We start from the raw sequence: 13174 nt of genomic DNA, 5'->3' as shown, positions 1-13174 counted from the left end.
ATGCTGCAGTCCAGCGCGGAGCACCATTCCAAATCCCCCTCCTCCTCGAGACAGGGCTGTAACCAGCACCGAGCACGGCTGCTCCAACCAGCCATTTGCATGCACGGTGACTGTGCAGCAGCGAGGAGAACACAGCAGGCGTGGGTTTTGTTTTCCCTTCACATCTGATTATCCTCATTATGAGGCACAAGAGGACAGGTGTGTTTTCCAGACATAACCTCACAAACCGCATTGCTCCTCTCCACTGGACGGGTGGTGAGTTTGCCACTCAGGGTCTCCTCCAGCGCAGCTGATCAGCTCACTTACAATCAGAGCAAGGCTGAGTAAACCCCAGCTGGAGCCCAGCCCTCCGCCTCACCGTGCGGCACGCTCTGCCAGCCAGCAAGCTGGGAGCCGGGATGGAGAGGCTTCTCGGTAACACGCCGAGAAGACAAGGTGAAAGCCTCCAGATGCACAGCAGTCGTCTTCACTCAGAACTGCCCAATCCCAGTTACATCCCGGGCTAACACACCACAGGAAGCACAGACGTGCATGCATACCTACACTCCTTCATATGCCACAGACTCACTGCAAGGAGCCTAGATTTTCCCCCCTCCATGAAAGCAGGCAAGACAACCAAATGCTTAAAAATAAGCTCCCCTATACCAAAATCTGTCAGAGGGAGTCAAACCTCCTTTTCTTCCCAATCATGCTATCATGTTCTGTTACACAAGTCCTTTCCATCTGCTTAAGAAAAAGGACAAATATACTCACAAAAGAACCAAGTGAAATAGACCTTGCTTCCCACCATTCCCCAGGAAAGCCACGATCTACTCTCGTTTTGGGGCAGGGAAAGCACACATGAGCTTGCATGCATGCACTCCTCATAAGCCAAGTTTGTGTTCTTTAGCTACCTGTACCTCATCTCTGCAGAAACAACAATGCTCTAATCCCTGACACTTAACACATCACTTCTGCTTGCCTCTACAAAGCTTTTATGCACTGTTATGAGTGCACCACAACACAGCATTTTACTGTGTCTATTCACAGAGCATCCCCCGATCATACACATAGCACTTACCTTGCCCATGGGGCTGCCCAAAGCAGGAGACAGAAGCCCCACATCCAGCACCTGCTCGGAAAACTGACTCAGGAAGCCCAAGCCCTACAGAAGACAGCAGAAAAGGATCAGTGTCTGATGAGCATTCACAGGCTGCACCCGAGATCGTGAGACTAGACCAGAATCCTACCACAGCTTGGAGCCCACCTCACCACCCCACTGGCAGCAAGGCTTTTGTAGCCCTGGATATTTGAACAATTCCAAAGGTTTGCAGGACAAAGGAGATGGCTACACCAAGACTCAGGCGCGCACCCAAGCCCAGGTCATATCTGTCCTGCAGACAGACAGGGGCTCCACCAGCAGCAAGTGGGGTTTTCTCTCTCCCAAGATGCAGGGGCTCAGGGAGGCAAGGAGGTTCTTGCAGAGTCCCTGCTGGGACAATGGCAGACAGTGGCACTCAGTAACTCAGGATTCCAGTCCCTCAAACTCTCCCTGCAAGGCCAGGGGTCTGCAGTGCCACGCTGGGGACACTGTGAGATTGCAGGGCAGTGAGCTGTCACACCACCAGTGCATGCCTCCATGCCCCCCATCCCAGCAGGCAGGAGGTGACACATGGTACGTCCAAAGCAAGGGGATCTTCCCCCAGCCTCTGCTGCTCTTACGCCTGATACTGCTGCAAATTTCATGAGACTTTCCCCCACAAGTCAGCTCCTGCACAGAGCACGTGCGTGTCTGTGCACACACCCACAAGCCAGCACTACCAGAGGTATTGTTTGAGGCAGCAGCACTTGCCAACACACAGGCTCCTACTAACACCGATAAATAATGATATTCTCAGCCGTTTGCTGGCCACACCGCCTCTGCTCCCACTGGCAGATGGCAATGGCAGTCTCCTGCAGAGACGAAGAGATGCTGATGGGCATCTCCCCCCATCTCAGGGAGACTCTGCTGCACAGTCTCCCCCTCCAGGACCCTCAGGAGCCAGGTCTCCAGCCACACAGACTCCCCTCAGGAAAAGCTGCTGAGCCCCTTAAAGCATAATTTCAACATTGCTTATTATTTTCCTTTTTGCAATTATCTGAGCACAATCCCAGCTCTCAGTGACCTACTTTTCCAGGGATATTACCTCCCCCACAGCCAGAACCTGCTAAATGCAGGATGGCCTCGCTGGCCCGTGCCACAGCTGCGAGGCCATTGCTCAGCAGTTCAGGAGCTGGGCAGCTGGACCACAAGAGGTGCAGCCAGCTCATGCCATGCCCCATTCCCAGAGGAACGTGAAGCCCACACTCCAGGGACAAGGAGATTTTAGTGACTCACCAGAGGCTGAATCGGCTCACCCCCCGAGCGGATAGAGACTTGCAAGTCCTCACTGCAGTCGCTGGTCTCGGGTGCCTTTGAAAGCTGAGAGGAGATGTGCATTATGGTCTGTCCAGGACTTACCCCTGCAGCCTCACACAGGCATCGCCAACAAGGTGACAATGACACTGAGAGGACAAATCTGGCCTCTCAAATAGGGAAGAAAAGGTGATTGAACAGCAGAGGACAGACACTAAGGTGTGACCCACAAGGCAAGCACAAAACACCACTTCAGAGACAAAGGACTGGGGAAGGGGCAGGGATGGGACTGGGGAGGAGGACACACATGCTCTTCACGTATCCCTGACCAAAAGCACTTGCTTACTGTCCTCTGTTCCTTCTGCAAGCATCTCTGCACCTCTAAGAACTCCCCACCCCACCAGACAAATGGGTAACACCACACAGAACAGTACCATGATCCTAGAAGGACTTTAGAAGCCCCCCTTGCCCTGCCCAACTGCAGGGAGGACTCCCACATCCCCAGCCACTGTGAAACCTGTTCCATGCGAACGGCAGTACAGCCCTGCTTGACCTCACCAGAGCTACCCAGACACGCAAAGCAAGCATGCAGGTGTTTGTAAAAGCAACTTTAAGCTCTTCAGGACAGAATATGCTTACCAGACTCAGTTTTATATCCTATCATTTCTTTAGGACATTAGGACACCCCCGGTTCAGCTGGCTGCAGTTTGCCATTTGCCAGTTCTCCTCCCAGAGGAGCAGTGGGCAGAGCAGCAGGTACTGTGCTTGGTGGACTCGAGCTACAGCTCTGGAGCCAGCCCCAAGGTGCCATCATCCTTCCCCACCCTACCCTCACACCTCCTCGTTGCACCCTGCCGTAGAGCTGCAAATACAGCAGCTGGCAGCTCGCTTTACACTTTTTCTCCATCTCTGCATAAGCTGAGAGAAACAACAGAAGGAGAGGAACAAAGCAGCGCGGACAGCTGGGCTTGGTGTGAACTTTATCATGAAACCTGCTTCCTTCGTGCAGATGGCAGCACTGAAAGCTGAGACTTATTTCTCCTCCAAGACTTGAAGCACTCATCACAGCTCAGGGTTTTTGCCTGTTGGTTGCTTCAGACAGCACTTTGTGTATGCAAAAAAGAATGATTTCCTAGCTCCGTACCAAAGATCCAATAAGGGAATTCAGAGCACCCGTGCCCTGCCAGCAGCACCCTGCTGATTAGGGAACCGCTTACCCTGACTTCACAGAAAACAAGTAAGTGCTCCAAGAGCCCCCCAGCAGCCTCCACACCAAACCCAGCCCATGCAGGCAGGTCTCTTACTTGGCCAGCATCCAGCCTGCTGTCTGTTTGCAGATCAGCTGCTGCTTCTTCCCCCATTTCATTCACTATCTTTTCATCAACAGACACGGTGTCGATGGTGGCAGCCAGGCTCTCCAGCTGATCCGCCTCAGCAGCACCTTGAGGTTGCCCAGGACCACTGGGCACACCTGTCCCTGCCGCAGTCCTTTCCCCCAGGGACAGGGGCAGCTCATCAGCTGCAGAGATGTCACCTTCCACCTCAGCATCTTTCTTGCCCAGAAGTTCATCCCCAGTGAGTTCCCCATCAGACTCTTCCTTGTTCTGGCCAGACAGGCTACTGTCAGCATCTCCAGGAAGGACTTGGACTGGAGTTGGGGGGCACGCAACATCAGAATCCAAGGAAGACTCTTGCCCTTCTGCAGCGTGTCTTGATTTTAAAGACTCCTTCTAGGCAGGAAGTCAAACACAATTATAGCTACAACATTCTTTACACAGGGGTCAGAAATAGCCCAGGTTCTCCTACAGCAAGCAGCAAAGTCACAAAGCTTTGGGTGACTTCAAGAGCAGTTCGATTTCTTTTCCTCTAGTCCTTTTCAAAGACAAGGAACTTCATTAAGATAAACACACTCATTTCTTGGACTCTGACTTTTTTTTTAATCTGTTGCTTTTTTCCCCACAGGGTCCCAGCAGATGAGAGTTAGTAGCAGCTGCTGCAGCACCCATCAGCCCCCAGGACCACCCTGCATGCTCTCCAGTAGACCCATTTATGCTTCCACACTGGATCTGCTCAGTGAGAGATCAAAATTTGCAAGACTATTTTTAGACATTTAACTTCTGCCTGAAACTATGAGCAGCGTAGGCGGGATGCAGTCATCCCACCTTCCAGCAGGACAAACTGGAGGGCAGGCACTGATTTAAGCCACCACTCTGAGCTCAGAACAAAACCATGACTAGCTAACACACTAGACCAAAAAAATGGCAGAACCCTTGGGAAAAAAACAATCCTGAATGAAAGCTTAGTCACCCAAAGGTTTGCCTGCCTCACCCAGCAGTGGAGAGGCCCACAGAACTCACAACAAAAAGCACGACAGCCAGGAAGAAGCAGGAAAAGGTTCCTCATCAGTATGCAAACAAAACTGCCAGCACGCCCTATTTTCTCGCTGTTTTATTAATGCTGTGGTGTCTTGTCAAACATTAGCTGCATCCTGCGTACAGCGTGTACCGTACACAGACCGCATATTTTAGCGATGTATTTTTATCAAAGTGCAACTGGAACGCTGTCAGTGTTAAACCCAGAGCTGCGGCAAACCCAAAGAACATCTCTGAGCACGTCATTTGTCTAAGAGACCTTTGTGGGGCTGAGAGCACCATCCATCAAACCTGAGAGGAGGACAGAGAAACCACATCACTGGGTGCTTTCCAAAAACTGACAAGTTCACAGCCTCACCTGCAACTCCCTGTGCAAGAAATGAAAGCTTACGGCCCCTTCCAGTTCAGCTCCTGCTTAGCAAAGGTTCACAACCACTGAATCACCACCAGCCTCACCAGGCTCTGCAAAGCCCTCGATATTACTCCAGAAGCCAGAACAACGTGTGCAAGTCGTATATCTTTAGTGTTACTCCAGAGGAGGAGTCCTCGTTATGCTCCCTTTTACCTGGGCAGCTGGAAAGCTGTGTGCCCCTTTGGACAGCCTTGGTTTAGAGTTTTTCCTGAGGATCTCTCTCCAGGAGACCTGATGGTGCCCAGGAAGAAAAATGCCAAGGGAAACCCATCGGGATTCTTTCTCTTCAAAACACTACAGATACTTCCCTTTGAGGAGCACAACACACCACCACAGAATGACCACTAGACCCAGTAACACTGTGCACCCAGAAGGATTTCTCTCCAGGCAAGTTTATCTCAGTTACTAGAATATCCTAGAATAATTTATTTAGCCGGTAGAATCCTATTTTAAGAACAGACAGAAAACTTCTGTTAATGTTACACCTTAATGAGCACAAATGTTTTAAGAACAGACAGAAAACTTCTGTTAACATTACACCTTAATGAGCACAAATTCAACTCTCCAGAGGAGGGAACCATGCCAGCCAGACCCACAGCTGGAGCCGGAGGGAGATTTTCCTCATGCAGAAGCAGACTATGGATTTTCTATGGATTTCCAAGCTATGACAAGCCAGCCAGCTTATAATTGGCTTTAGCTGATCTTTTCACAAGCTGCAACACATTTTACCTGCAGCTGAGTGACACTAACTCATGTGAAATTCCTGCCTCTCAAATCATTACTTCCACTGATGGGCAGGAGTCTGGAGAAGAGCACATCGATGCCAAGGGGAGCAGGCTTTGGAAAGGCATCCGATCTGGACGTGAACAGCAGCCACCAAAACAGAATCCTACTCACCTCAGGAAGCAGGACAGCTATGCCACTTCTTTGGGCTTTAGGAGGTTGAATGTGAGCAATTACAACAAAAAAATTCACAATCCTTCTAACTTTAAAAGGAAAAAAATTCAAACTGCATACAGAATGCCTTTGGGAGCCGATGCTCTCCCCCCCTTGCTCCCTGTTTCAGGCTGTTCTCAGGCACACAGAGGGCTGGGTCAGCCTGGGGAGCACTTGCCCTTGGTTTTAAGTTTACACCTCTCTCCATGCACGTAAATACTTGAACCAGCAGAACAAAAATTCAAGCAACTACCAGCTCCACACCACAACACTAGAAGCTGCCTACTGCATGCAAAGCGTCAGTGACATCATGCAAGCAGAACCATGATGTCAGAGCCACGCATCACCTCTCTGAGGCTGGGAGCTTCCTCGGCGGGACTCCTCCGGTGCTGGCCATCAGCTTCAGCAACATCAGCTAGCCGCTGGCTGCCACAGCTCGCCTCCTCCGCTCTGCTGTGCTCCTGGGGGGTGGGCAACACAGCCAACAGCAAAACCCTCATCCCCTGGGCTGAGCTGCTGGGGCCACTCGCCGGGGACAGGCCACCACCCTGCATCACTCACTGCATGCCCCTGGAGCTGAGAGCTCTGCAGCTGAGCAGCTTTCCTACCTGTGCCCAGGAGCTCCCAGGCCCAGATTCCCAAAGATCAAGCTGTTCATGCTCTGCATGCTTTACTGCTGCTGCTTTTCCTGCTGGCCAGCTGCAGGAACAGGCTCTTCCCAGCCCAGGACCCCCCAGCAGTGGCTTGCTACAGCAGTTCTCAGCCAGTCCCCCAGCAAAGGGGAGCACAAGGCTGTGAACACAGCAGCCTTCCCTCCCCTTGCACTAGCCATTTTACAGGTCTTGGTTGCCTGGGAAGCAGCAGCTCCGCTTCCTGCACATACATCTCCGCAGAAACCCTGAGCTGTATTGCGCAATGTTTATTTACAAGACTCCCTTTCACACATCTCCATCTGGTACAGCAGCCTTGCGGGGTAGTTTCCCACCACGTGAAGGACCCCCCCTGACTCCCAGTGTTTACCCAGACCTGTACAGAAGGCAGAGCACTAAACCTCCCAAGCTGCAAGCACTGCATCAGGGGGTCACTTCTGCTGCTGTGGGACCTTCTCCCTAGGCACCCAGAGATGCTTCCAGTCCTTTTCCTCCTCTTGCCCTTCTACTTTAGAGCACAATCTTGCATGTCTGCAGCAACTATTCCATCACAAGAACCCAAGAGGCAAGAAAACTGGGTTCAGGTGAGAGCTAACCCCAGGAGTGGCCAGGGTGCTGGCCAAACCAGGCTGCCCAGAAGAGCCCCTCTTTCCAAGAGTACATTCTAACTACTGCACATAAACCTCACACCTCAACTTCTCCAGCATCTGGCTCAGGTTTCTTTTCTACTGCCTTTTCCCCAGTGAACCTGCTCCTTGCTCCAGAAGAGCCACAAAGGGGGACAGCATTTCTTTCCATCTCTCCTCCCTCACCCCCATGCCATCTTCCATGCAGCCCCTACCTTCGCCCAACATCCTCATGTCTCAGCAAGCTTGCTTATTTCCTTGGAATATAGGGGTCCAACCCAGACCCACGGGCTACGTGAAGCCAGCCTCGATTAATCACTTCACCCCATTACTGCTTAGACTTCCCCCCTGTAGGGCTTGCTTTACAAATCCTTCCCTTCTCTCCATTTTGTGAGGAAGCTGGAGAACACTGGGGCTGCGCCTCGCTCATCAGAATGCCTTGCTACTGCCATCTCATGGAACTGCAAGTGAATTATGTTTTTAGTGGGGCATTAATATCTTCACAGGACTAAGGTATCGCCCATCTGGGTTACCAGAGCCTGGCTGTTGGGCAGCAATTGCCATTTCACAATAGATGCCTGACGCCCTGCCGCGGCACTGAAATGCCAAGACAGCTCTTTGTTCCTGGACACATTAACATCTCGGTAACGAATTGGGCTCCGACAGGCTGCTTGTTGTCTAGAGACAAGCAAGTCAGGCCTTTCTTTTTCACATCCACTTTAGCTTAAGCCTTTGCAGTTTCTGCCCAGCGCTGTGAATGGGCTCTCCAGCAAAGTACTTTACAGCTTAATTTCTCTATGCTGTGAAAAGGATCAGGGAAATACTCAAAATTACTTTAAAATAAATTAATTTGCCTTTCAGATACTGGAACTGAATTTTCAAAGCAGTGAGAAAGGATTTCTGTCAGTGCAAACAGTGGAGCCAAATCACCAGAGCTGCTTGCAACGCACTTCCCATTGTGCCCTTGTCAGCTTCAGCCTGACGAGCACGAAGGCAGCGCAGGCAGAGCGCGCACCCGCAGGGAAAGCAAAGCGGCCGCACGAGGCCATGCGTGTGTTCAACTCCTTGCCAGTGCTGTCTGAGCCACGGAACTCCTCAGCAGTGCAAGAAGAAAGAAAATGGGGTTTAGGTTGCCACAGGAAAGTGGCCATGTGCAGGCTTCCAAGTGATTCCTGTGGACCTGAGTGGCTGTGCAAGAACAGTGTTTCCATTCCCCTTCCCTCTCCCCAGTGCTCCCATTGCAGCCTCAGCCAAGAATGAACTCTCTTTCCACACACACTAGAACAGCGACGAGGAAGCAAACTGTGCCTCTCCCTCAACAAGCCCTCGTCCTGCAGCAAGCGCCCTGGAACCTCTCCAGTCCGAGACCCTCTTCTTTCTGCCGTTCCTCGGCAGAGCCCACTTCCAGCCTGCCCATCGCACCTACCTGGCTCTAAGTTTCTCTTTCTTCATTCAGAAAGAAAGAGAGCTCCACACTGTACAAAGATGCTGCCTCTTCTCAAATCCCACTCACCAAACTGCAAGCATTCTCCTTCACACACAAACCTGCCTTGATAGCCACACTCCCCCCAGCCCTGCTGCTGTGCCTTCTTCCCCAGGCTGCTCCTGCTCGTAGGTGACACAGAACTTGTCCCTCAAGCTCTTCTCCTGGGCTCTCCCTCCCCAGCCACGTGCTGGCCGGCAGTGCTGCAGCTCCTCTCCTCCCACCTCCTCGCCCGCTGCCTTACCTCTGAGTCAAAGCTGCCTCCCAGGGCACTGATGTCCACATGCAGGTTTTTGAGCAGCCTTGCTGTCCCACTGAAGGTCTAAAAGGATTAAAAAAAGGAGACAGCCAGTGAGTCCCAACCTCTGCAATCCCCCAGGCACCCGGGAGGAATGGGGGGTTCCCAGCAGTGAACTGGGGCAGCGGAGCCACGGCAGCACACCAAGGCAGGACGCCTACGGCCAATTCCCTTTGGCAATACATCGTGGCAGATGCCAATTCACAGGGAGTACAAGGAGAAAACAGGGTTAGGTGCTTTTCCAGCAAGCAAACACCACACAGAGGAAATGCAGCACAAATTAAAGCCCGGAGTGAAATGGAACAACCACAGACAAGCAGCTATTACTGTGGGAGCACCAGTTTTTCATTCCTTGAGGCTTCATGCACCATGGTTACCAACACACATTAAGAGCCAAGGCACACCAACTACCTCATTCTCACTGTCTTCCTCTTCCTTTCCACTTTCATCTACAGCTGCTGCGTTCAGGGACATCTTCTCTTTCCAGACCAAGTCCAGCAATGTCTTGGTCTGGCTGGTGGGCTTACAGGTCTCTGCAGGCTGCAAAGTCAGAAAGAGAAAGGGAGGTGAGGGGACAGGCCAAGCAAAGGCGAGATACAGACCCACTGAGGCACGCTGGACACCGGCCAGCAGCAGGGAAGCAGCTGAGTTCTGAGAAGGTGCTCAGATGACACCACCACCCTTGTTCTGCAGAGCCACATCCAGCCCGCAGAGGATGTATTGAGGCAGCACTTCCCCTTACACATCCCATCCTAGAGACACATCCCTGCAAAACCCACCTGTGCCTCAAAACACCAACTCCAGCAAGACCAGAAAAGGAAGTGTTTGAAATCAGTGAGAGGACTTAACTCAGCAAGGAGAAAACCTTCAGTGAAGGTTGTTGATTTGTATAACATTTGGCACATACATTGTTTTATTTTCCTTTAAAAATGTCAATTTCTTCCCACTTAGGACATGTTTGTTTTGTTGACCCAAAGGTCACATTATATAAATAATTATTGACATGATTGTAAATTTTACATCCATCCAGAAAATTGTTCTTTTAATTTTTTTAATCTCAGATAATAGTTAAGTGAAAGTTTTCTTTACTAGATTACATTATCTGTACTGTACGTCATGCTTCATTTGGACACTAATCAAAGTTCTGCTAAAATGAACTTAGACATTTTTCCCCCAACAGTAACTGAAACAGTTCTTTCTTTACACCTGCTCAACACAACAGTAGAAAGCTCACCACAAAATTAACAATGGGATAACAGCAAAAGAAAAAAGATACAGTGAAAGAGAGTAGGGAAGTGGGGTGGTTTTTTTACCAGAAAAAAGTATTTCAAAACTGACAAGAGATCACAAATACTCCCATTTAAGTATCACCACACCTTGTCGCAGTGCAGACGGATCCTTACCTGCATTCCTCTTTTGGGCACAAGGCTGAACTCCGCTGAGCTCCCCACGTCCGAGGTCAGTGATCCGTGGAGGATGCCGGACAGAGGAGCCACAGGGCCACGCAGCGGAGGCAGGGTCCGCAGGGCAGGTGCCAGCAGGGTGTCTGAGGGCTGGAGTGGGCAGAAGGGACTCGCTGAGACAGGAGTGTGGGAACACAGCTGACACCCCAACTCCAAAAAGGGAGAAAGTGCTCCCTGTGCAAACACTGGCTGCTGGTACCAAACCCACCGCCGCCAAAAATGGCTTGTGAGCACCCCCATCCAGCAATCACCATGACTGAGACGGGTCAGGAAAGCAGTTTAATTTACACATTTTGTGTGGGCTACAGCACTGGTGGATAAGGGAAGAGCAACCGACATTTACCTGACTTGGGCAAAGCATTTGACACTGTCCCACATGACATCCTCGTCTCTCAATTGGAGAGACACGGATCACCCCAGCAGGTTGAGGGAGGTAAAAGATGGGGATAAACATTATAACAGGGCCTGTAGCAACAGAACAAGGGGTAATGGCTTTAAACTAAAAGAGGAGAGGTTTAGACTAGATACAAGGAAAAAATTTTTTACACTTGGGGTGGTGAAACACTGGAACAGGTTGCCAGGGAGGTCCCTGAAAACATTCAAGGTCAGGTTGGATGGGGCTCTGGGCAACCTGATCTAGGGGAAGGTGTCCCTGCTTACTGCAGGGGCGGGGGGTGGACTAGGTGGCCTCCATGGTCCCTTCCAACTCGAGCTATTCTATGACTCTATGCCTTATCCTGCTCAGCCATAGCATCGCACAGCTGTGACGCCCCACTCCAGGGGTGGCTGCCTAAACCAAAGCTTCCTAACTTATGACGGCTTGTAACTCCACTTGGATTTTGATCTCACTCACAACCCTGCTGGTCAGGATCCCTTGTCAGGGGATTGCTGTCCTGATCCTAAAGCAGCAGCAGCACAGGATCACCCTCTAACTCACAGCCACTTGTTCATCCTCCGCGCAGCCCTCTTGCTCTCCCCCAAGAGCACTGCAAATAGCAGAGCCTACTCACAGTGGATTGCTTCAGCACCTGCTTCTCCTTCTTGTCTTTCTTCCCTTTCTTTTCTTTTTTCTTTTTCTTCTCTTTCTTTTTCAAGCTGCCCTGTGCCAGCAGCTTCTTTCGCTCCTTAATGACAAGGGCTCTGTAGTAATCATCACAGGGGTGGTCCCACGTGGACTGGCCATTAGCAAAGTTAAAGTAGTAGATATCCCCCGTGACATCCTGGCTGCATGGTAAGAACAGCCCCAACAGTGAAAACAGCCCTTCCCCACCCCCAGGAAGCCCATCTGCGGGGACATGACCCCCCCCCCCCCAGCAGCCGCCACCCGCCTTGCCAGATGCGTGGGCAGCACTCAGCAGGGATCTCACAGGACAGCTGCTGACAGAGCTCTCACCAGGGCTTCCACTCAGGGGGTAACATGGCCATAAGGCATTCCTCAGCTACCCACATCAGCTCCGGCTCCTTCTCAGGGTCAATCCCGAGTTCCCGGGCAAAATCCCAAATTTCTAGGAAAAGAGAAAAAGAACCTGTGAAGATGGTCTACAGCATGCACTACAAAATAAAGCCAATCTCCTCAGCTAAAGCAACAGGCACACTGAGAAATCCTGAAATTAAACTGGTCTAAGCTGCCACCGTGGCCCTGTGTCAGCAAGTATGTCCTACCAGGCCAGTAAAGCAGGCAGACAGGCTGCAAAATGGCATTTTAATCTTTGCAACCAAAAAGCTAATTTTTCAGCTCTGCATTCTATTTAAACCCCATTTATCCTACCCTCTCCACTCATGCTCACCTGACTCCCCTGTTCTAATACACCTAGAAGCGACCTGCATGCCCGATTCCCTTAGCACAGCTCCTGAGAGGCCAGGCATCCCTTACCTTCCTCGGTAGGAACACACGTCTCATCGAAAACTTCTTCCAGGATGACCTGGTCACCAATGCGCACCATAGCTCCTGTTATGGACACCTGCACCTGGCGGCGGGGAGGGACAACACAAAATCACAACAATACCTGCACTCAGAAATCAGCCTTCCTCAGCACACGGCAGAGCCCACAAGAAACTCGGCACCAGGGCTGAGGAACAAGGTGTGCTGGGTAGGTGCAGATGGCAAGGGCAAAGAGCGAAGGCACCCAGAACCCGTGGACCCTGGTAAAGGCAGGAGGACACAGCTAGAAGTGCCAGGCTGCAACTCTGAATTAACAGCACAAAGGGAGAGGAAGAGATACTACAAGCATGTTTTCCTACCTCCTCTGCAAAAGGTAGCCCGCACTGGCACCTGGTTTTGCTTTATTTGCTAGAGGAGATTGAGCCCAGCTGCCAGCCATCTACTGCTCATTTAACACCTCCCTCAAGGCCACAGGGAAAAAAATTTGCCCTGGTCATAACACCCACAGTCCCAGCCACCCCAAAGGAAGGAAAACACACAGCAGGGCAGAGCTCCCTGCTTACAGCGTTCTTTCACCGCACACAGCAAAGCCGCATGAGACCTTCCACGCACCCTGTGAGGGGCTGGGGAAACAGGGCGCAGAGCTGAAGCACAAAAAGTTATAATCAGACCCCCCCC

General features: G+C 51.3%; 1 protein-coding gene across 1 annotated transcript in view; it reads right to left on the bottom strand.

Annotated features, from left to right (window-relative positions):
• CEP164 (centrosomal protein 164kDa) overlaps window positions 1–12557 on the bottom strand; it is a 34371-nt gene extending 21814 nt beyond the window's left edge. The window contains exons 1-9 of the mRNA XM_010077711.1: window positions 12488–12557; window positions 12008–12119; window positions 11625–11838; window positions 10555–10704; window positions 9098–9175; window positions 6442–6555; window positions 3679–4104; window positions 2357–2440; window positions 1061–1144 (exon numbers count right to left, since the gene is read on the bottom strand). Coding sequence (XP_010076013.1) covers window positions 1061–1144; window positions 2357–2440; window positions 3679–4104; window positions 6442–6555; window positions 9098–9175; window positions 10555–10704; window positions 11625–11838; window positions 12008–12119; window positions 12488–12557 — 1332 coding nt within the window. The remainder of the gene's footprint in view (window positions 1–1060; window positions 1145–2356; window positions 2441–3678; window positions 4105–6441; window positions 6556–9097; window positions 9176–10554; window positions 10705–11624; window positions 11839–12007; window positions 12120–12487) is intronic.
• Window positions 12558–13174: the final 617 nt, after the last annotated feature.

Source organism: Pterocles gutturalis, unplaced genomic scaffold (genome assembly GCF_000699245.1).
Source record: "Pterocles gutturalis isolate BGI_N339 unplaced genomic scaffold, ASM69924v1 scaffold8028, whole genome shotgun sequence".
NCBI lineage: Eukaryota > Metazoa > Chordata > Aves > Pterocliformes > Pteroclidae > Pterocles > Pterocles gutturalis.
This window is presented reverse-complemented; position numbering and strand designations above follow the sequence as displayed.